This window comes from Strongylocentrotus purpuratus, unplaced genomic scaffold, assembly GCF_000002235.5.
Source record: "Strongylocentrotus purpuratus isolate Spur 01 unplaced genomic scaffold, Spur_5.0 spur5_scaffold_17, whole genome shotgun sequence".
Taxonomy (NCBI): Eukaryota; Metazoa; Echinodermata; class Echinoidea; order Camarodonta; family Strongylocentrotidae; genus Strongylocentrotus; species Strongylocentrotus purpuratus.
Window position 1 is genome coordinate 9,545,576 of NW_022145602.1, and position 22,824 is coordinate 9,568,399.

At 37.1% G+C, this 22,824-nt stretch overlaps 2 protein-coding genes across 2 annotated transcripts in view; both read left to right on the top strand.

Annotated features, from left to right (window-relative positions):
• Positions 1–3,291: 3,291 nt before the first annotated feature.
• LOC762776 (hemicentin-2) lies at positions 3,292–15,980 on the top strand. Its single transcript, XM_001198520.4, has 6 exons — positions 3,292–3,395; positions 4,995–5,288; positions 5,883–5,989; positions 10,296–10,491; positions 12,714–13,028; positions 15,398–15,980. The coding sequence occupies exons 1-6, from the start codon at positions 3,308–3,310 to the stop codon at positions 15,538–15,540; spliced, it is 1,143 nt and encodes a 380-aa protein (XP_001198520.2). The 5' UTR covers positions 3,292–3,307; the 3' UTR covers positions 15,541–15,980.
• Positions 15,981–22,436: 6,456 nt separating this feature from the next.
• Positions 22,437–22,824, top strand: part of LOC105437125 — a 31,835-nt gene continuing 31,447 nt past the window's right edge. Inside the window, exon 1 of the mRNA XM_011663393.2 lies at positions 22,437–22,651. Within this exon, the coding sequence (XP_011661695.1) occupies positions 22,570–22,651 (82 nt within the window). The 5' untranslated portion in view covers positions 22,437–22,569. The remainder of the gene's footprint in view (positions 22,652–22,824) is intronic.

Sequence of the window (22,824 nt, forward strand, 5' to 3'; positions counted from 1 at the left end):
CTACAAAATTTACATTTTTTGTCGAATTTTGATAAATAAAAAATTATATAAAGATCATGATTTCTAAGATTTCTCCCCTCTAATTTAACTTCTGGTTCAAGAATTTTTAAGGGCTGTATCGCGTACCGTAATATAGGTCCAAGCCTTAAATGTAACTCAATTTTTCAATGTAAGTACCTTTTTTCCCTCAACAATGAACTATCAAAAATTTAAATTCTGTAGATTTGTGACGTCCCTTGAGAGACCAATGGTGCGAGCAACCAGTGGTCTGAATGGCATGCCATAGTTCTAGTCCAACTTAAGTCGATCTTAGTCTTTGTGAAACACCCCTAGGTTTCACAGAATGTGACTTCTTTTGCTCTATCGTTTTGAGTTGCTTGTAAGAATAAAGGTGATCTAGGCTTTAAACTAGTGCATACCCAGGGCAAACTGGAACAGGCTCTGGCAAAACTGTAGGGACCAAACCATATACATTGTGTCTCTGAGTCAGAGAGGTATCTAAAAGATAGACTGAATTCCAGACCAAGTGAGTTTTAGTACCTCCGTTATTGATATTGCAGTTCCTTGATTCTGTATTTGTGTAGACAAGGCCTGACCATGCATTTGATTGTTAATTAAAATACATTAACATTTAAGAGTTATAAACGAAATAATAAGGAAATTGAGGTCAGCTTGCATGCCCAAGACTAGGCCCAAATCATCTTCATTAATGTGCTGGTCGAAAACCCCATTGGCCTTGAATTTAGGCAATAAGAGGGGAAATCTGTACCCCTGTTAGCACATGGTATTGCACGAACGGGGAATTGTTTGTGAGTAATCTGCTTCCTCTTTTGTGTCAGTGCGTGTAGAATTTCGTTGCGGAGATGTGGAAGAAACAACACTGGGGGAGAGATAGAGACACATATGCCGGCACATATGTAGAGAGAGAAAGACAGAGAGAGGGAATTGTGGGACTAAATTAGGGATTATTTTTTGTTGATCATCATGATACATTTTAACGCAATATGTACTAGGGATATTTGAGCTATGAATGGTAAAATTGCGTTCATGAAATTACTTACTGACCGCTACAAGACAAGTATTTGGCAATAACTCACTTGCGTGTTCATCACAAAGCTGCAATGATTTCGTACTTAGGACATGGACTGTCGGACACTTTCACAAACCGTGGTTTGAAACGCGTCGAAACGCGTCATATGGCACACATAAACCTAGGTTTGTCGACAAACCTCCTTTGTGAATTCGGGCCAATATGGGTAACATCTTTGATTTGTAGAAATATGCCTACCCGTAAGATATTTTTTTTTACCAAAAACATCTTTATTTCAAGGATTTACGAGCGGACTGCTGTACCTTTTGCCTTTGCAATTAGTGTCCATTTTCCATTCTTATAAGTGCCCATTTTCATCTCCAGTAAATGCCCCTGTTCAAATGTGAAAGATAGTCGTTTTGCTTTGACAAGTGCACCTTCACCTCCTCATAAGCGTTCTTTTAATCTCTGATGAATGTTTCTTTTCACCTGTAATATTTGCCCCTTTTATTTTGACACGTGCCCTTTTTCCTTTCTAATAAATGATCTTTTCCCTTCTTAGACAACGTCCAAGTACCCCCTTCCCCTTTTCATAATTATCCCCTTTTTCATCTGTGATGGGGGCTCCGTTTTTTTTTTTACGTGTGCATCTTTATATTTGTAATAAGAGCCACTTCTCCCTTTTATAAAAAGCCCCATTTCACCTCCAAAAAATGCCCCAATTAAAATCTGAAAGGTGCCCCTTTCTCTCAACTAATACACATTTTCCTTTTACACAAGTGCCCCTTTTCATATCTGGTTAGCGCCTCTTTTAAGGTTCGATAAGTGCCCCTTTTCTTCTCTGATAATTTCCTATTTAACAATGATACGTGCCTCTTTTCCTTTCTAATAAGGGACCTATCCTTTTAATAAATGCCCCTTTTCAACTCTTATAGATGCACCAATCAAAATCTGGGGGGTGCCCATTTTTCCTCGACAAATACCCATTTCCCATCCCATAAGTACCTTTTTTCATCCCTGGTGAATGCCTATTTTTGTAGGTGTGAAATGTGCCCCATTTTTACCTCTGATAATAACCCTTTGTACTTTGATACGTGCTCCTTTTCTTTTCTAATAAGTGTCCTATTCTTTCGACAAGTGTCCCATTTTCCTCTCATCATTGAATGCGGCCCTAATTTCAAGCGACTAGGAGCAATCTCTTCAAAGCTCGCTCGCTACGCTCGGTCGCATTTATAGATGATATAATTATGACACTTATCAAAGGTCTTTTTAGTCTTCCGTTATGAGAATGTGTTTATAACCCCATGAGGATTGTATTTTTCCTCTTTAAAAGATGTTTCCTCTTTAAAAGATGTAATTTTTCAAACTGGGACCGGACAAAAAAAATTCTCGCTCGCAAATGAATTTCAGACCATCACACCCAATTGCAAACTGCTTAAGCAATATCTTGTGAGGTGTATAAAGAAAAACAAATATTGAAATAATCCCTGATAATAGCAATCGCAATATAGGGGTACATTGTGTATACCAATAACTAAAAGATTTTCCTTTGTAGGTTTCCCTTTTTTCTCAGGAAATCGCCTTTTTTGTTGGTGCCCCCCCCCCCCCCCCCCGCTTTGGAAGTCGCTCTACTACCGCTGGTCCCCGCATATAGCTCCAGTAGTCTCATTTTCGCTGCCTTGATCTGCTGCAAGGCAAACGTATCTCGCTCAACGTCACTACTAAACTAGCCAATCAGCTGTTAATGACGTCAAGGCAGCCATTGTGATATAGAAATGCATTGAAGTCATCAGGATCGGACGATTTACGTCTTACATTAATCCTGAACATTTTACATATACACTGTCCATTTCTTAGAATGTTCCACCTTGTTGCAGGGGGTATGCTAAGCAGTCATAAGAAACTAAGCCAAATGTATGGTACGCTACACTCGTCATCATGCATGACAACATACGCCTATAATAACGATCCTTGATATTCAATCCGACGATAGGGGGCGTTGTCTAATGAGACTAATCGTAGCTATATGCCCTACGAGCATAACAGTTTCCTCGGGCAAACATACTATATTATATATATGTGTAATGAAAATTTCACACCGATAATCCCAGTAAAGATCATGAAAAAACAGGCCTGTATTTATAGTTCACACATTAATACGTTGCTCTATGAAGATTTAAAAGTATAAAGAACATTAAAAGTGCTAACATATATTTAACAATTACTACCTCATTTTCTTTCATTTCGTTTCAATTCTCTTCCGGTTGACAGGGCACCATGACGTCACAAATCCTTTTATCGTTCTTACTCCATGTTTATCTTGGATCCAACTTTGTGACGTCACAATACATGCAACAACCAACAGGTGGGTCTGAATATTTTCACAGCTTTTTTTTTGGTTGCTGTTAAGTACTACAAGACAAAAAAGGGGGTTGTGTTATATTTGAAACTAAATAACCAGTGATGTTCTTAATGCAACCAATATTTTTGTTTTTTCAAAAGAACGCCAACCTGAAAGCCCATGTATAGGGCAATCCACCCCTCGTAATAAATTGAAAGCAGAATAATAAGATGAATATTATGGCGAAGTTTGAAATAAATCGGACCAATGTTAAGAAACAAATAATGTTTGAAATATGAGATCAAAATCTACGCAGATCTCACATTGGCAGTTTGTTCAGTGGAAAGTGACGTAGTCACGGAAAAAATCTCCCGTTTGCCGTGTAAAAAAATATCAATAATTTATGTTTTTCTCCTAAGTGCGTCATCATTCCTTGGGATACTTTTTAGTCACAATTTATAATGGATATCATATTATTATAGGTCCTATAGATTTTAGTCAGGTTTTGCGTTGGAACAAATGGGAAATCTATCCGCCACTTCATAAATGACACACTACCTATTCAGCCAATTCGAAGATCCCATACCTATACAGTAGTGATTGCAACTTTAACAAAAATCACAACTTTCTCTTTTTCCCGATTAATTCAAACTTTTACCAGTCTGCTACTCAATATGTTTTGGTCGCTTTCCTCTAGGGTAGTTTCATATCAAAGTTAGATTTACCTTTAAATGCCTGAAAAGAGTCTGTCGATGTATGGAGTGCCGAATGTCATCCTCTTTAGTCTTTATCCTGTAAAAAGCACCATGTTTCTCGAGTTAAAAAAGAAGACGAAAACAGATATTTACAATTTAATTTCAAATAATGAAATGCAGAAACTTGGACCTTTGAATGTTCATTTACTAACAAAACTAGATTAGTTTAGTTTGTTACATAACTATCAATAATAAGATGCTTTATATGAAACCTAGGGGTTGACACTCGACTTTCTACAAAGCGATGGACAGAGTCAACTTCAGCAAGGTCCAACTTTGGACGCTTTGATTTGAAAATCATTCTTTTTGTAATGTTACTCAATGCAAAGGAGTGCCATGGATGGATGAACCAAAAGTAATTTATTTGGTTACTTTTTCTATGAAGAAAAAGATACATAAACTTTTGAAGTTAACTTTTCATATATAGATGAAACAACGACAACCAAAATACTCACATGTTTATATGATCATATAGAGGGCCAAACCCATACATTTGTTATTTTTATTTGGATTATATTAATACATTATATTAATTATATTGATCTAAACATATATATATATTGGTGTGTGTGGTCGTGGAGATTTCGTGGTATAGTAGTTTATTCACTTGACTCTAAATCCAAGCCCGACAGTATAAATTAGTCCACATTTCCCATTCTTCACCCAGGTTTAAATTGCTATCTAGTAATGGCTCGGGTAGTGATAATTGCAGGGCTCACAGGAATAAGAGCAGAGATACTGATACAGTGATGAGGCTTCCATAGGTAAAGAAAGTTGTTCTTAATATTGAGGAATGGATAGCAAAATAAAAAGATATATGCCCTTAGCTGTTTATCCTTTACCTAGCGATTCGACATTTCTATTACAGTTATTACGGTCTCACCACAAGGCGGAATAGAAGGGCCACCGGGGCGAGAGTACGAAATCAAGTGCCGGGCGAGTTGGTACCGGACACCTCCCGAGGTCGAATGGACGTTCAACGGGCGTCGCATCTTCGACGGGAACAAGTACGTCATCGACATCGAGCAGACACAATTGGAAGATGCGACCATCAGTTCCCTGTTCATACAGAACGCAAGGCCGATGGACTCGGGGCGGTATGGCTGCCGCATGCAAGCACCGGCTTTCGGGCTAGCCAGCACCACGTTTAAGGTGTTTCCACGTGAGTATTCCGAGTCTGTTAATGACCGTCAATACTACTTGGCCAGAAGGGATCAGACCACACAGACCACTTACAGGTGGCTATCTCATTAACTCAGCTCTCAACTAACATAAGAAAAAGAGGACCACGGGGGATCAACAGGCACCGATTGGGGAAGTTTTCTATATAGAGGGAGCAGGTAGCTACAAGTAGGACTGTGGGGCTTTAAGTGCGTATAAAAATGAGACCAACTTTAGTAGATTTCCTATTTAAAGGTTATTTTTATGTGCGACCTTGAAATATATTTCGTTTTAAAGAGGAACCAATATTTTGTATAATGATACCTTCATAACTCAGCTGCCACGGTTGACTGACCAGCAGCCTTTTAAAACGGTATTGTCAAAATCCTCCTGTACCACATTTGGGATTGAGGCAATGAATATGATTCAAAAAATTGCTGATTAATTCACATTATTTTTTAGCACTGTTAATAGAAAACAACAACAACAACGAGAACATCTAATACAATTACCATTTCTACCACTATTACTACTACTTCTACTATTACTAATGATAAAAATGAAGTAACATTTTTCCTTTTTGTTTCAATTTCAGAACCAATACTTATGCCTTCTCCTCATCAAGTCATTGATCGTGACGCTAATATGACCCTACGATGCCCAGCCAGGGGAAACTTTGGGGGAAACCTCTTCTGGATTAAGGTAAAGCTGAACAATTTCAAAAGGCATGTTAACATATTCCGCGGTTAACTGCGGATGTTTACCGCGTTTCTAAAAAGTTCGTAAGGGCATACTTAAATTCACATTTTGTATCTTATTACATACAGATAAGTGAGTAGCGTACGACCATTGTTGCGCGCAGCTACTACTTTCATCCCCATATGCTATTTTATTTAGTACATTTACTCATACGCACACGAACATGCACCCCCTTCCATCGATCCCCCTGCCCCCCCCCTGTCCCCCTCCCCCCCCCCAAAAAAAAAAAAAAAATATATATATATATATATATATATATGGAGAAAAAAAAGAGGGATTACCGCAGCATATACGAACTAGACTTTAAATATACTATGTCCCTTTTGCATCCAACATCAAATTCTGTAGAACTTTGCAGGAATTATGAATATGTCATGTATATCCTATCTGTGAATTCAAACGTAAGCGGTGTCCTACTCCTAGTATTCAAATCCGTTTACTTGCTAGACTTCACTGTCAGACACTATTGAGTGACTGGCTGGTTTTTCTTCTTTGGTAATAACATACATAACATTAGCTGTAAAGGGTATATAAGCATTTGTCTTCATCAATAAACCACTTCTTGTAATGGCCAAAATCAAACTTATTGAATCTTTGCGCAGCATAAAACGTACGACCATTCGGTACAATGCCGTAAATCAGACTGTTATTAGGGACTTTTAGATTTGCACGTCAACAGCTTTGACTGCAACGTGTGATGTCATTTTAAGGCACTGCGCATGCGTTACGTCGTCTCAGTCGGCGATCGAGAATGCGTCAACCTTGATTTTCCTAAATCTAGTACAAACATACATACATATTGATATTTATATAGCGCCTTGACATGCTCAAGGTACTAGTATGCCGCGTGCGCATAAAATATACAGTTCCTCAGGTAGACAAAGGAACATCCCTTCCCTGCTATTATGTAAAAATGTGTAGAACAGGTGTCACATGCATATTCACCTGTTCTACAAATTTTTACATAATAGCAGTGAAGGGATGTTCTTATGTTGTGGGTAGAATGAGGAACTGTATATTTTGTTCTCTTTCTTTGTCCGTGATGTTCATAGTGTTACTTCCTGCATGCATGTATATCGTCGAGTGCAATCTAAAAGATTTATAATTGTAGTCAACATGGGCAGTTAAGTACGTTGACAGGTATGATCAGTCGGCGTTCGTCGTGTTCTCGTCCACTCAATCTAAAAGTCCCTAATTACTGGCTTTATAGCTCCTAAGTCGATTCGACAACTAATAGTCGTTATTTTTGCACTTAAAGAAATTTTCAAACCCTCTTTTTTAAACGATGTTCTAAATTAGTATTATCTTTCAAATGCCGCTGGAATTTAACCTTTTCATATATTTGGTTTGCAAATGGGACGTAGTACCTTTAAGGATGAAATAAGTTCTGGTGATACGATGACACTCTAAACAAAAATTTGATATATATAAAAGCATATAAATATATATATATATAAAGATATATATATATAAATATATAAAAGCATTGATGTAAACTGTGTAAAGTCGAGAAGTGTGATTGTTTTAGAAGCTACATAGTATTGAATGCTATGCAAGAAAAGAACGAGCTCAGTTAATCTTTTACTTTCTATTATTTCTTTTATCGAAAGAAAGGTGGTAAACAGTGATGTTTTTGTGATGCCAAGTTTGAATATAAAACAAATAAAAAGATAGCAAAGTGTTTGCTGAGCGACTTCTCTAAGTACACCATTTAAAAGAAGACGAGTAAATTCAGAGATAGTAATTCATTCTGTTGACATCTAACTTGCAACATATTTTCTCCGTCAACTTGGTTAACTATTCATCGTACAAAAAAGACTAAAATTGCTCTATTTAGAGCAATAATAAGCACCTGCAGTGTCAACTATCGATGAAGGTGACATTGCCACATTTTGAAACTATGTCAAATAATCTAAGGGGCCTGTTCTGAAAGGAAATCACCATGAGTATATGAAATAAAAATCACGTTCTCCGTGTTCAATACAATCGCATGACTAGGACTCAATTCTATCTTTAAATCAGATTTACGAGCGTAAATAATCATGTCACGTCACCTTCTTGCGTGGGATTCCCTCTCTTGTCCCTTTCCGCGTCGCTAAGCTCATAATAGGTTCAGGTCACGATGCTTTACCTCCCCAGCACCTAACCTAGATTTCATGATCTTGTCAGAGATCGGGGGAGGTGAAACAATAGTTTTTCAAATTAGTAACCTGAAGACCTTTTTGGTTGATTTTTTAAGCATTTTAGAGTAAATTATTGCGCCCACCATTATTCCATTTCATCCTGAAAGGTCCTTTGCAAATTCAGATCCAATATCAACCTCATTGTTATTATACCGTTTCATATCATTATATAGTTTAACATATTGAATACAATTTTCAATAATTAATTAACAATACATCGATTATTTTAGTTTGTTTAGTTAGATTTTGTCACTTTTATCTACTCGATAGCATATCGAGAAAATAGCCGCCCCCTTCTGAACCAAAATCCTGTAGCTGCCTCTGCCTTAAATATACAAACCCACGTGTTTACAATAAGAGTGCAAGATGGATGAGTATATTCTATATCCATTAGTTTATTCGTACTTGACCTGATGTTATCTCTGTACACGCACCAAGATTTCTATTGTTATTGTTTGTCACACGAAGGGGGCGTGACGACGTTTTACCTGAATTGACAACCCGAAAGTGATGACGGTTCGAACAAGAACGCCATCTTAAATACTTGATGGTCGCTTTCCTTGCTTCTTCCGTCATAAGTTCGTATTGGTCGGCTTTACGGAATTGCCCATAAACCGTTATTGAGGTCATTTTATGAACATTCAGCAAAACAGAAATTTTGAAATAAATATTTAACATTAACCTATCTTCCATTTATCAAAATTATCATGGGTCAATCCCCCGTAAGGTGATATGCAATTGGATCATACCATTCACTTAATGGCTGAGCATAGCCATTTAACAGTCAATAATTCTGTGAACGAGAGAAAAAATGCAAATTAAGTACTAGACCACCGTCTGCGTACGAAATCCCATTACTGCCACCGGAAGAAAAACAAAGTTTGCTGGAGAAACAAAATATTTGTTGTAGTTTTCCGGAGAATTAAAACAAAAAGTGTTTTCTGGAGAATTTGTTTTTGTTTTGTTTTCTGGAATAAAAAATAAAACTCGCTAGCGCTGCATGCATGCTGTTCTCACGTGCACGGCGCGCGTTTTTTCCTAAACAGGTCTGTTATTACTGATATTTCCCAGTCTCCTGATTGGCTGATATGTTTTACGTCATTAATTTCCAGAAAACAAATAACAACTAATTTTCCAAAAAATACAATTCCTCTTTGCAGAAAACACACTATTTTATTTTTTCTTTCATTGGCAGTATCTCAATTTTGTTTTTGCGTGCATTAAATCTTGCGCATTGCTGCCCCCAGATAGACCCCAGATGTGCGAATGCACCCGACCGCGTAAGATCACGGGTCTTTAATTCCCCGCCGACGCTCACTCCGCACACACTAGTATGCTATTAGGGACTTTTAGATTTGCGTGGAGTCGTGGACTGATACGTGACGTCCATTCAAGGCAGTGCATTAAAAGGACGTCGACCGTAGCAATCCACATTGTCTTCGTGCAAATCTAAAAGTCCCTATTGCCAGCTCTAGCCGTGTCCGACCTAGCAACAAGCAGTATCCGAATTTTGTAAACCGAACAATTAATCCCCGAAAAAGGGACACAAAGACCCCGCATAGGCGAATGAACCCGCGCGTCCGAAGACTCCCCGGGAACAAACATGCATAAATTTGACAAGAAGCCGAAAAGGTTCCGTTGTTATTATTACAAGCGTATATCATTATGAGCGATTGAAAAACACATGCACATGCACTAGAAATGTCTTCATAGGGTTGATTAGCGCAATGAATGACGCAATATCTGGTCATTTTGATATTTTGTTCTATTTATAATAATAATAATAATAATAGCTAGTTCTTATATAGCGCTTTTCAAGACCGAAGGCCATCTCAAAGCGCTTTACATAATATATATATGTTGTAAGGATAATAATACAGTAATTGGTGTTTAGGTGGGGTTGTACGATCTGAACTATGATCGTACAACCTTCATTAGGCACATGTGAGAGTGAAATTGCACAAACATATTATGGCACATCAATAATTATCTTCATTCATTGAGTGATTAACGCAAGGAAAAACGCAATTTATGTTCAATTCAATATTTTCCTTCTCCTTTGTAAGGATAATATAGTGATCGGTGGACAAGCCGGGGTGTACGATCCGAACAGAGACAGGATACCTGACTACTGGGTCGTCGACAATGAGAGGATGGTAATCATCAACGCTAACATCCAGAACGCAGGAGTTTACAGGTGCCAGTACCGGTATTTCTTCCACGGCAGACACCAGAACGTCGCAGAGATCATCAACGTCAACTGTACGTAATCAGTGTTTTTGCACGACACTTATGTCCTTGGCCCTGTCTTACAAAGAGTTACGATTGATCAAATCAATTGCAAGTCCTCCAATCAATCGCAAGTTTGCAGTCTCCTATCTCTTATGTACATAGTTGCGATTGATATTAAATCTTTGTAAGACGGGGCCCTACTGTGCATTGCGCACGAGGCATCATGTTCATGACGTAGGATTGCGTCAGAGCCTGCCGCGGTGTTTTGATGCGCTACTAGAGGACCCGGGCTCAACTCCCGTCGCACAGGCCCGCATTTATTATTATAAGAATCTTCTACATAAGCCTATTACTACGCACCCTTTTCACCCCGCTCATCCTCCCCCCCCCCCCTAAAACAAATTTAAAAAAACGAAGAAGAAGATTCAAGATTTGAAGATGAACTAAGAAGAAGCAACATTAACAAAGAATATACAACTAACAGGAAAACAAAAGAAAGAAAAATGCGAGCGTTACCATGCATGCTTGGTGTGCTTTATTTCGCTCCCATTATTCACCCAAACCAACCAAATTAACATAATAATGACATGTATAGGATTCGTAACATAATGAATTCGCAAAATAAAAAGCGTAAGCATCTCAATGAAATATTATTACTAACAAGAAACAACGAAGCAAAACAAATATAAATTCTTCTTGGAGCTATTATTGATATCATCCAAGGTTTTTACGAACTAATAAAAAAAAGAAATAGGTTTGGAATACATCCTTCACCTATCCGCAAGAAAAAAAAAAATAATAAAAATAATCTTTAAAAAAAACAGTGAAGCCCTTCATAAAATGATTACGTGAGACTACATCATCCAACAATTTTGGTAAAGGCATCGTTTAACAATGTTAAATCGGAGATGCACGGCCCTACGTGCTACCCCGTGTCTGTGATATGGTGTCAGGGGCGTACGCAGGATTTTTTCAAGGGGGGGGGGGGGGGTTAAAATCTGGCCCAAAATATTTTGCTCCCGAAAATTTGAAAATCGCGCCGGCCGAAAAGTCGCTCAGTGGGGGGGGGGGGGGGGGGGGGGGGGGGGGGGGGGGGGGGGGGGGTAAGCGGACACTTTTTTTTTTTTTTTGGTAGTCCAAAAAAAACCGCAACGACTCAGCCAACCGAAAAGTCGCTCAGTGGGGTGGGGGGGGGGGGGGGGGGTAAGAGGACACTTTTTTTTTTTGTATCGAAATTTGAAACTTTGACATTTTGCTCCAAAAGGGGGGGGGGGGTTATGAAAATTTAGGGGGGGGGGGGGGTTTACACACAAAAATTTACCAAAGGGGGGGGGGTTTAACCCCCCCCCCCCCCTGTGTACGCGCCTGTATGGTGTAATACATATATTGTCATTCCAGATTCCGGACTATTCTTGTCTCCAAAGTGTATACTTTTGTTCATTATAATGAGTAACTAACGGTATGACCATACCAACTATGTTTATAATATACTCATATCGAGAACAAACTATATTGTAATATTGTTTCAATAAGCTGCAGATATATTCCCTTCCTTTTCCTTGTCGTTTGTAGTTAATTGTGAGTATCGGTTCATGTATCCCTGTAATATCCCTTTCCCTGTTTTAGCGTATATTTGTATTTTATAAACTTTACTTTAGTTAATTATGTCATTTTTAGTTTAAGGAGCCTTTCCACAACAAGCTCTGCTTTTCCATAGGCTCCGCCACTTTATCTCTAAAGTTAAATTTAATGGACAATATTCTAAATAGTGTATACCGGTATTGTATGTACATGTATAAAATAATCATTTTTAATATGTTGTTACACTCTTTGTAAAATGAGATATCGTGGAAACCAATAAACTATCTATCTATCTATCTAATATTGAAGCCCTAGAAGAAGAAAAAAATCGAGCTTCTAAATGATCAAGAAGTGCCTCCAAAAAGTAAATATCTTTGAGTGACCAGTTTTACCATACTCGTTTTCCCATTTAGACTGTAGTGTTTTGAAAACCGTTTGGAAAACGCAAAATTTGATTTCGATTTCCAATCATAAATTGGTAATCAGACAGGCGATCGGCTTGTAAAAGTCATGGAGTTCCTGACTTACCTAAAGGTTTATAATTATAATTGCAGCATGAGCTACAATCCAGGATTTTGTTTCATAATCTGAGATAAAGTTACCGGTTAAAGGTTTACAGGATAAACGCATTTTCAGGAATTGTTGTTCGTTTTGTTTTCCTCTCAACATAGCTCCCGTCGAACTGGTAACTGCACCATTAATACGATGGCAGGAGCTTCCCAACGGTGGTCCCCTTCGTCTAGAGTGTAAGGCCCGTGGTTTCCCACGACCAAGGATCGCTTGGACCTACTCCAATTTCACCTTCGAAAGCGGGGGTTACATGGACAAGAATGTGAGCATTGTGACGAGTCCACAGTCCCAGACCATTGTGACGTCAGTGCTCAGCGTGCGTCACATGCCGGACAAGTTCAATGTGGCCCGATTTAACTGCTCCGGGCAGAACAGTGTGAGCAGGGCCAGTAAGCTTATCATGGTGGTGAATATGGGTAAGCAATGGATCGATTCACGGTTAGCACATGTCTCAAATGACCCCTAATATCCACAAATCTTCGAAACAGGAAGAGGTCTCACTTTATACATTTCGAAATAATCACTCCTGCAGCGATAGAGATGCTACATAAATAGCCTTTGTTTTCCCTTTTCAAAGAATACTTCCACCTGTTTATCATGGAGTGCACTGCTTTTGCATAAGTGAATGATAACATAACTTTCATGGGCACGTATCCAGTATTTTGTCTCCATGTATTTCACAATTTGGTCTGCAATTACCTTTATCTGCTCATGCTCAGACTGCAACTATGAACTGGCTTATTTATCGATTCGATGTTTCTGTTCAGGCCGGACAACTACCTCAGACATTTTCTCATAGACAATTAACTTCAGACAAACTACCCCCGGGAATAATCATGCCCGGTCAATTATTATATTATTACAGGAAAATCCCATCCACTAAGATGATTAACACGTTCTTACTCAATAATGAAAACCTCCCTTCTTGATAAACCATGAGGGTAGTTATCCGGGTTTTATTTGTTATATCGCGTAGTTTTGCAGGAAAATTGAACAATCTATCTATGATGATAATAATGATATGATAATAATAATAACAGTAATAATAACGATAGTAATTATATTAATTGTAATAATAATAATTATGATATTAATAATAACTATAATAATAAGGTAATTTTTGATCGACAATCGAATCCACAAGTTATCATCAATTTAAGTACAATCATCCTCACAAAAGAATGCACTGAATGTAAATGCTAAATTGGGAATATAACGTGTTCCTTGGAAGAAAAAAAAATGTTTTCAGTTATATAAGCATGACAATTTGGGATAGTCAATTTGTAATAAATTCCGGGATCATGGCTATATTCTTCTCGGTGAAACCTACGCATGATCATGGGCGGAATTCCCCTTATTCTTCTGCTTGTACGTATGATGTGGGGGCGAAGTGTATCCCAACAATTAGTGTCAGCACCCAGTATAATTCGATTGTTGGTTTGCATAATTTACATTTGGAATGACTTTGACAGGACTTTCAGGACAAGAGAAAAACATATAGCGCATCCCAATTTGTTTTGACGTACGTGTTTTGAATTTGAAGGACATTACTCCCCACATATAAAATATATTCATCTTTTTAAACTCTAGAATTAATGTGTACTTGTACTATTTGCAATTTAAGATGTGAATTTAACCGTCAGTTTTTTAATTTATAAAGTGAATCGAATTAGAAAAATCGATGTCCTGATGAAAATTTGATATGAAATTAAAGTGAATGTTGTAGGCCGTAATTTGCAGTGAGGTGCGAGCTCCCAAGATGCCCGTGATGAAGGAAATATTTCCCCACGACATTGTACGTACTCACTTTCCTCCGAAATTACATTCACATCGAATATCAAATTTCTTTGATTCTCGAGCAGGTATTATCAGTCTGCATTGGCATAATAATGTCAGAGAATGATATAATTAGGTATAAACATTCATTGGTAATGTCATCTAAAACTAGAAACGAATTTTTAAAACCCTTATTTGTCCTGTTTTTCCCGTCAATATTCACAGACCTTTATCATATCTATTTAGTCCCTTTATAGAATAGGATGACTTTTGTGCGATTGTGGGTTATTTTTCACCGAGTCTACTCAATAGAATAAAATGTCCTCACTACACAGCAGCGACAGGAATGTAGATGAACAAACATGACGGCCCGAATCACAAAGGAGGTTTGTCGACAAACCTTGGTTTTCGTACGTCATATGACGCGTTTTCACGCGGTTTTTTTTTTTTTACAAACCTGGTTTGTAAAAACGCGTCGACATGTCCGACTGTTATACCATTGTATGCGACCATGCAGAGGTGAAATAGGAAGGAGGGCGGGGGGGGGGGATCCGAAACTCCTCTCCCACTTTTAAAACTGATATGGCATACCTTCAGAATGCTGTTGAAATTACAACGGAATATAATTTGCCAACTTAATCGTTATAAGATCGCAAAGAATTTCACGAAATAAATTTACTATGGTACTGCCTGTAATAGAAATCCTGTTCGGATAATGTTACACCCCCATTGTATGTGTCATTGTCATGTCCGCACATTTCAAAATGTGACGCACCACGCCGTTGACATTTTCTGAGGATTTTTTTTCTTTCTTCGAAGTCTAAGCCATCGCATTTGTCGGAAGTGTGCCCTTCTCCCTCCGAATTTGAATGTAAAAAAAAAATCATTGACTATCCCCTGTCAAGTATACCATTTACCTTTCTCGCTTAAAACTAACATTATATCCTTCTCTTTTCTTTCTCTCTCTCTCTCTCTCTCTTTACCTCTTTCATTATATTTGAATGGGTAGGGACATCGGGACAGGTTCCGAACAGAGGACCCAATACGGGGACATCCACCGGTGCTGCCTGCGTCGGGACCAGTTCAAGCTTGATCCTTGTTGCCTTTGGAACGTCCTGCATACTGATTAAATCGCTTTGGGATACGAGATGAGGAGCTAGCGAAACTGTTGAGAACTGCCCATTTATGCAACGTGTCCAATGCGACATATGACTTTTATTCATTTTCCATCCAAGGAATGATGAAGCTTTTGCTATGATCTTCGGGAAGGGGTTCTTGGTATCAACACCATTAGCTGCCAGACACAACTTGGGAAAACCGAGCACAGGTAAAACCGCCGAAAACGGCATATACCGCTCGGCGAATATAGAGCCCCAACGTCAATTGCGAAGCAGTGTGTACACATTGGAATTCTTTCAAAGTCAACCTGCCGTTGAAATAAATTATTTCCAGAATGAATGCCGTGGGTAAATTACCTTCAAGTCCTTAAATGATTCGTCATGTAAGATTATTATCAAATGATAACATTTCAAATAAATATACCTACTGCATTATTTAAGAAGTATATATAAACATCAACAAAAGGCCGACAATACAAGATTCCCCCATGCCTTTTGTACAAATTGCCTATTTTTTTAAATTCCAAAGTTGTGCCTGAGTGATAAGCGATATAATATATAAAATGTTGCACTTGCGTTTATTTTACCATATTCTTTTAATACCATGTCTTTGTAAATGAGTATTTAAGATGTGTATAACATCACTTTTATCAACGTTTATTTTTATTAAGAACATTCTTTATTGTGTGCAGTCTTTCAGTACAAACACCATTAAATAGTTCATCTTTGAGGAATTGATCTTGGAAAGTATTTCTCCATGGGGTTTGTAAATACAAATCCTGCTGTGAATAGATTAATGTAAGACATTTCCGAAATAAATATGTAGACCATTTTCGGAGCAAAACGAATCTATTTAGAATAAAAGTCATTACAGTTAAATTCGTAAATTTTAAATGAATTATTTTTATTAGCATAAATTATCACAAAAGTTCTTGTAAATTTTCATTGTTCTAACTACGAAGATCAATGTATATAGCATTTTGAGGTGATTGTGATTTTTAAAAGTTTGCAACACTATTGAAACTTTTATATTAAATAGTTAGGTAAGTGCCTCTTATCGTATTATTATAGAAAGAGGGCAAGGTTGTGACCTTTCCACTAAAAATGACGCGGTTGATACAATATTTGACTGTTACAAGCCAAGCTTTTGTCTTTCTATTTCACTAAAACGCATTATCGTTACTTATAACTGTTCCTTTTATGTGCTCTGTCACATGTTATACAAATGTTATACATTTGCTTAAAAATGTATTACATTCATGTTGGAAGAAAGACAAATAAAATTGAACTTGAAAATTGCAACCTTTTAAACTGACTTTGTTATGTAAATAAAAGTACCATCCTTTAGCTTAGCATTTTATTTTCAATAAGATTGACCTTACCTATACACTTCAGTAATTGCCAGTCGCCTATCAAACATACTTAAACTATATTGACATTGTAGCCATTAAGTGTGAATACAGACCTTATACATATGCATAAAAGTGTTTGTTTACCAAGTATACCGATAATTTTGGTCTGTTCAGTTTGATGGTCTACACATGATTTTATTTATTAAAGGTAATACAAAGTTTTGGGAAATTTTGAAAATTGGGTGGATGGTGATTCTTTACAATTTTGATATATTTGGATTCCCCTGTGGATGTATTATAAGCACTAGAAAAATTAGCCCCTAAAACAATTCTACTTTCGAGAAAAATTGAATATAAAAATTTACCGGTGCTCCCGGTAAATTTTAATAAATTTCTAATACTGCCTACGGCCGTGACAATGGTAAAATCTCAGAATATGAAAACTTCAGAATATGTAGTTGGAATATTTAATTTCCAAACGGGAAAAGCTAATCGGTCGATTTTAGTCAAGAAACATTGTTTTATAGCTTAATTGATATCTTGACCTTGAGAGGGAGCTATACAACATAAACAGTTCATTATTTACAATTTCATGACTTTAGACTCGATTTTAACCGCGACAACGATCACTGAATATTGTAGGATCGCATAATGCTTCCATTATGTTCATTTGAACCAAATTCATGACCCCATACCAAAACTTTGTATTACCTTTAAACAGTGGTTCTCGAATGGTTTGAAATCTCAACTCTAATACATAAATGGTTCATCGGCATAGTCTTGAAGTAGGAAAGTTATTCAATTACAAAGGTTGCCTGAAGAATCCAGTGAACAATTTTCCCCCTTTTATATACATATATATATAAATATTGAATACATGCATATATTTTACTAAAGGCTTAATATTAGAGGGACATTTGGAGTGAACAAATTAGTCATTAAGTAGACATTGTCATTAGGAGGACAATTTGATGTCCTCTTAACGTGTTATTTCTCATAGAAGGCCCACCTTTGTTATATATATATCTCTATATATGTAATTTTACTAAAGGCGTCATTGAAGGGACATTTGGAGTAAATAAAAATGAGTCACTAAGTAAACATTAGGGTTAGGGTTAGGTTTAGGGTTAGGTTTTAGTGTTAGGGTTAGGGTTTTTCTGATGTCCACTTAATGTACCATGTAGGGTTATATATATCGCTCTCATTACGTCCCATCATGTCTATATCTCATTTAGATGGTGAGTTTTCAATGTCTAGTGTAAAAAGACAGAATTAAGAATGTATTAACAGAGTGGGTAATTGGGGAAAACGCGCGAATTTGAAATATAGTTTTCTGGGAAATTTCTTGTCTCGTTATCAAAATGTAAAATCAGAAAAGCTATTGAGTACGTCAATTTTTAAGTTTAAAGCTTTTTTTTAAATAAAATCATTCTCAAAATCCGAACATTATTCTGAAAAGGGAGAACGTTAATTTATTTTGAATTGCGTTATTCACTCAAAGGTATACAAACCATTTTGAATATGCGAAACACTTCATTATAGATTTTATCACCCTAAAATATATATTTTTTTCCAGCTAAAATGTCAAACCATGATGTAATATGTATGAAGGTACCTCCGTTGATTTAATTACATGAAGAAGAATATTTCTCAAGGCTACAACACGAAGGGGCGTACTTTATCCACTATGTGATTTGGATTATGTAAGGTTAATCATCAAAATATGCACCAATATCAATGTTTTGTATGAAATAGTTTATTTTCTCGAGGGTTTAAGAAAAAAAAACATAAACTCAAGGGCGATGATTATCAATATCCTTATCTACAATTTCGTCATCTTTGGACTACGCAATACGCCAGTGAAGTGTTCGCATGTTTAAAAAAATGCATTGAAGTTTTTTTTACAGTCCTTGTATTATGTAATATCTAGTTACCTGATGCAATCTTAATATTTCTTCGTATTTTATAAGCCCTCTTTTTATTTCATATGGCAATATCACCAATATACATGAAATTAAACCTACGTATCTTTAAACCTTCATATTGAATAATACCGTATTACAGGAGCCACTCTTACAGCTTTTTCCCGTAGATTTCTCAATAAGACCTCCTCCTTTTTTATTTGGACAAACAAGAAAGGAAATAAAAGCACAGAAAAAAAGCACGGGCACTTATGTCAGGAAATGACTGTTTTATTTGTACAATTCGCTAAAACTAATTATGATTGAACAACCTTTTACTGAGTGTAATATAGGGTGAAATATTCATCGAAAAGACATGATCATTATGGGATTACTGCATAATAATAATAATAATAATAATAAATTTATATAGCGCAGCTTTTATACAAAATATATTCAGCTGCGCTGGTTAAGAGCTCCTTTTTACTAAATTCTACAAAATAGTAAAATTAATTTAAATTAAGCATAACACTTTTATAACGAGGATTAGGGTACTTAGAGGGGATAGAAAAACAATTTTAAAACTGATCGATGGCATTACAAGTGGGTGAGTAACGTTAAGATTGTAGAACAATTTTGTCATCAAGATAATGACAGTGACCACGGACAATTAATAATTTCTAAGATTCTTCTATCGCCTCGGGAATTTGTTGCGAAACCGTTTTTCGAAAAAGCACACGTGCATGTTCACGTATACGCGCGTGTACTGTTTCGCATACCCTACTTCTCAGCGTCATCTGAACGTGATACTGAAGCCTGCAAGCCTCCAGTGCAGGTCGTTAACCTCTGCATTTTGCCCGTATTAAATAATAGGCTTTTCAAGATTCATGATTCATGAACACTTACGGGTTCTTATCAAGGTCACCCGCCCATTTCTTGGCGAGTCTGATTGATGCAAAATAATGCAATGCTTTTTAGTAACATAATTACGCCCCCCGAGTAAATTAATTAAACCCATCTGGCAAAATTTCATGAAGTGTTTCTAAATTGAGATCACTTGTAGTGAATTAAAGTTGACTATGTTCAAGGTCATGTTGCTATTATTTAAATACTGGAGGCACGTCGGAGTCTATCCCACTACTTGAAATTCCCATCATGCAAAACAGAGTAGGACACTGAATTAGGAAGTCTTAAAAGGCAGTAGATTTTTTTTTTAATCTACGTTATCTAAAGTTCTACGTGTAACCTAGTCAGACCACGTGGATATGTTTGATAGTACTCCAAATTCAATATCAGCTAAGTCATTCATATATTCATAAGAAAACCTGCGATGTGTTCGAACGAAAGGGGTGAAGTAGAAACTGGACTATGCGTCCCCTAGGGCACAGCCAATAATGTAAACACCTATAGCCAAAGTCAATCCATTCATATTTCCATCCGTCGTTTCGTTTCCAGATGATCCCGCAATCGAAATAAAGGAAGAATCTCGAATCTGTGGGCGGATTCTCCTTCCATTTCAAACTCAGTGTTCAGCTAACCTTCCAATCACCAGTTTTGACAGGGGAAAAAAGATTATACATATATATATATATATTTGAATCGACCGTCTGCTACTAAAAGAACTTAAAAACGGTGCAATGGACGTTAACATAATTCTGCTTCAAGACACGTTCCATCGTTCTTGATATGTACTGTACTACAGACCTTCCTTTCGTTAATGTTGCCTGAATCATTTCTAACACAATTGCCCGAATTCACAAAGGAGGTTTGTCGACAAACCGAGGTTTATGTACGTCATATGACGCGTTTCGACGCGTTTTTACAAACCAGGTTTGTAAAAAAACGCGTAAAAACGCGTCATATGACGTACGAAAACCAAGGTTTGACGACAAACCTCCTTTGTGAATTCAGGCCTATATGTCCACTGGCACACAACCCCACCCTCATTCAGCTTGCAGTGAAACCGAGCACATGAACTTACCCTTGTTGTCCAGGTATAGTTAACCCCCTTTTCCCAAAGATTCACTTATGATCTTCAGATATTGTCAAGTATTTCGTCCCTATTTTCACGAAGTGACGGTAGTGAGGAAAATCGTAACGCAAAGTGAATGCAATTTTTTTTCACTACCGTCACTTCGTGAAAACAGCGACGATTTGTTTGTCACCGTCATTTAACAATTCTATTAATATACTTTCAACAATCAAACAATTTAGTGCGCATCTGGTTCAATTGTGTAACAGTCTGAAAAAAAGGGAAGCTCCTTTTACGAGAAACCTTACTCGCTCATTAGTAAAAGGGATAGTTGAGTTCTGTTTTCAGATCGCAAATGCCTTCAAAGTGAATCGTTATTGCTCTTACTCTGATCTATGACATTTCTAGTGCCCTTTGAGGACCCAAAATTGCTAACAAGGTAATTTTAGACCCCAAAATGTGTGAATTCAGCCAATACGATCATACCTATTCAGCCCCACTTTCAACAAAATACGGTGACCGTAACAATACACGGGCCGGCTGATTGTACGTGCTTAATAAAACCAACACGAAAAAGCCAACAAAAAAGCCAACATCAGCATTGGCTGAAATACAACGTAAAGTGGGCTATTTTATTTTTTCAACGGCTTTCAACGGCTGTTTCAAATTATCTAATACTTGTGGTGGTACGCAGGTATTAGAAATCGTTCTATTTATGGATATTTCAGCCGTCTCTGAACCGATTTTGATCAAACAAAGACGATTTTGTCATTTAAATTGTATGTTCTTTCAAATTTGACAGTCAGTATTTCATTATCTCACAAAAAATATTTTGTGTAGCGCCCTCTGCAACAGAACTCAACTATCCCTTGAAACAAAATAATAATGATTAAAATACACTTAATAGCCGAATAAAAACGAGTTTATCTACATATGTTTTTATGCAAAGAGGTAACTCAACTGAAGAAGTAACATTTTGTGATTAACGCGCTGTCTTTTGAATCAATCAGGACTAGGTCTATGAAGAAAAAAAGAAATGAAACTTAATATTACTTTCGTCTTTCCTTGTTGTACAAAAGTAATTGTATGTTCTACATGTAATGTAAACTAGGGTTTTGGTTTCGTCCGGTTTCGTCCGGTTGTTGGTTTCATATATGTGACATTCAAAAGCTAAAGTTGGATGCGGGGTGATATTTATTAATCATCATTGTAATTTCACTTAATAAATAAACATACCAAAAGTGCAACTGAGTATACAATGCCCGTTGCGAAAAACACTTGTTAAACTCCAAGAATGGATATTTAGCAGACATGGCAATAAAAAGGATTCTTATCCAATCGAATGTCTGTGAGCCAATATTAATGCCTCCTATATGTTTTTAGCACAGTAAACAAAAGTAAAAGGGACGACACAAACGTTACGATCTCGCCGTAAGCAACGAAGATGCTCAACGCCTCCTTGTAAATTTTTTCTCCACACAGGGTCTAGATGGAAGCCTGAAGACATAAGTACCGGTACATGGGTATTTAATTTATTAGCTTCTGTACTCAGGTTGACCTGTCACAGATTTTCGATTACTCCATTTCCTTGTTATTTCTTCTTGTCGACGAAGAGGCATTGTGGAACGCCGGCATGTCAGTGACGACGCGAAAAAGTGCAGGCGATTAAACAAAGAAGATTACCCGGTGGGACTTGATGCAGAGAAAAGCTTTTGGACGATTTTCGATCCTCGTTGAAGACCGGCTCAGTTCATATGTTTGGAGTTTCGATAAACGCAAGTTTTCTTTGACTGTTCAGTTAATTCTAGACCTTTAAGAGAGGCATCTGTTATTTCACCATGAATGATTTACGGTGTGGATGCATATCTTTCTGGGGAGCCTTCATCTTTGCGATATATGCAGCAGCCTTATGTCAAGCTGGTAAATATTTGATCATGTTGCCTCTTGTGAATATTCACTGATCACCGTGTCTTTAAATCAATGCAGTTGTATCAAATGGGAATGAATGTAGATGGTTGATTGTATAAAACAGGGGCGGATGAATATTTTTCTGTAGGTGCATTTTTCCCCTAAAATGCTCTGACGCGCTGATA

Bases quoted from the DNA above. Each gene is read 5' to 3' on its own strand.
- LOC762776 (XM_001198520.4), top strand. From the start codon at position 3,308: ATGACGTCACAAATCCTTTTATCGTTCTTACTCCATGTTTATCTTGGA. The intron at 5,289-5,882 runs GTGAGTATTCCG...TTTCAATTTCAG, and splicing joins CACGTTTAAGGTGTTTCCAC to AACCAATACTTATGCCTTCT. The intron at 10,492-12,713 runs GTACGTAATCAG...CTCTCAACATAG, and splicing joins AGAGATCATCAACGTCAACT to CTCCCGTCGAACTGGTAACT.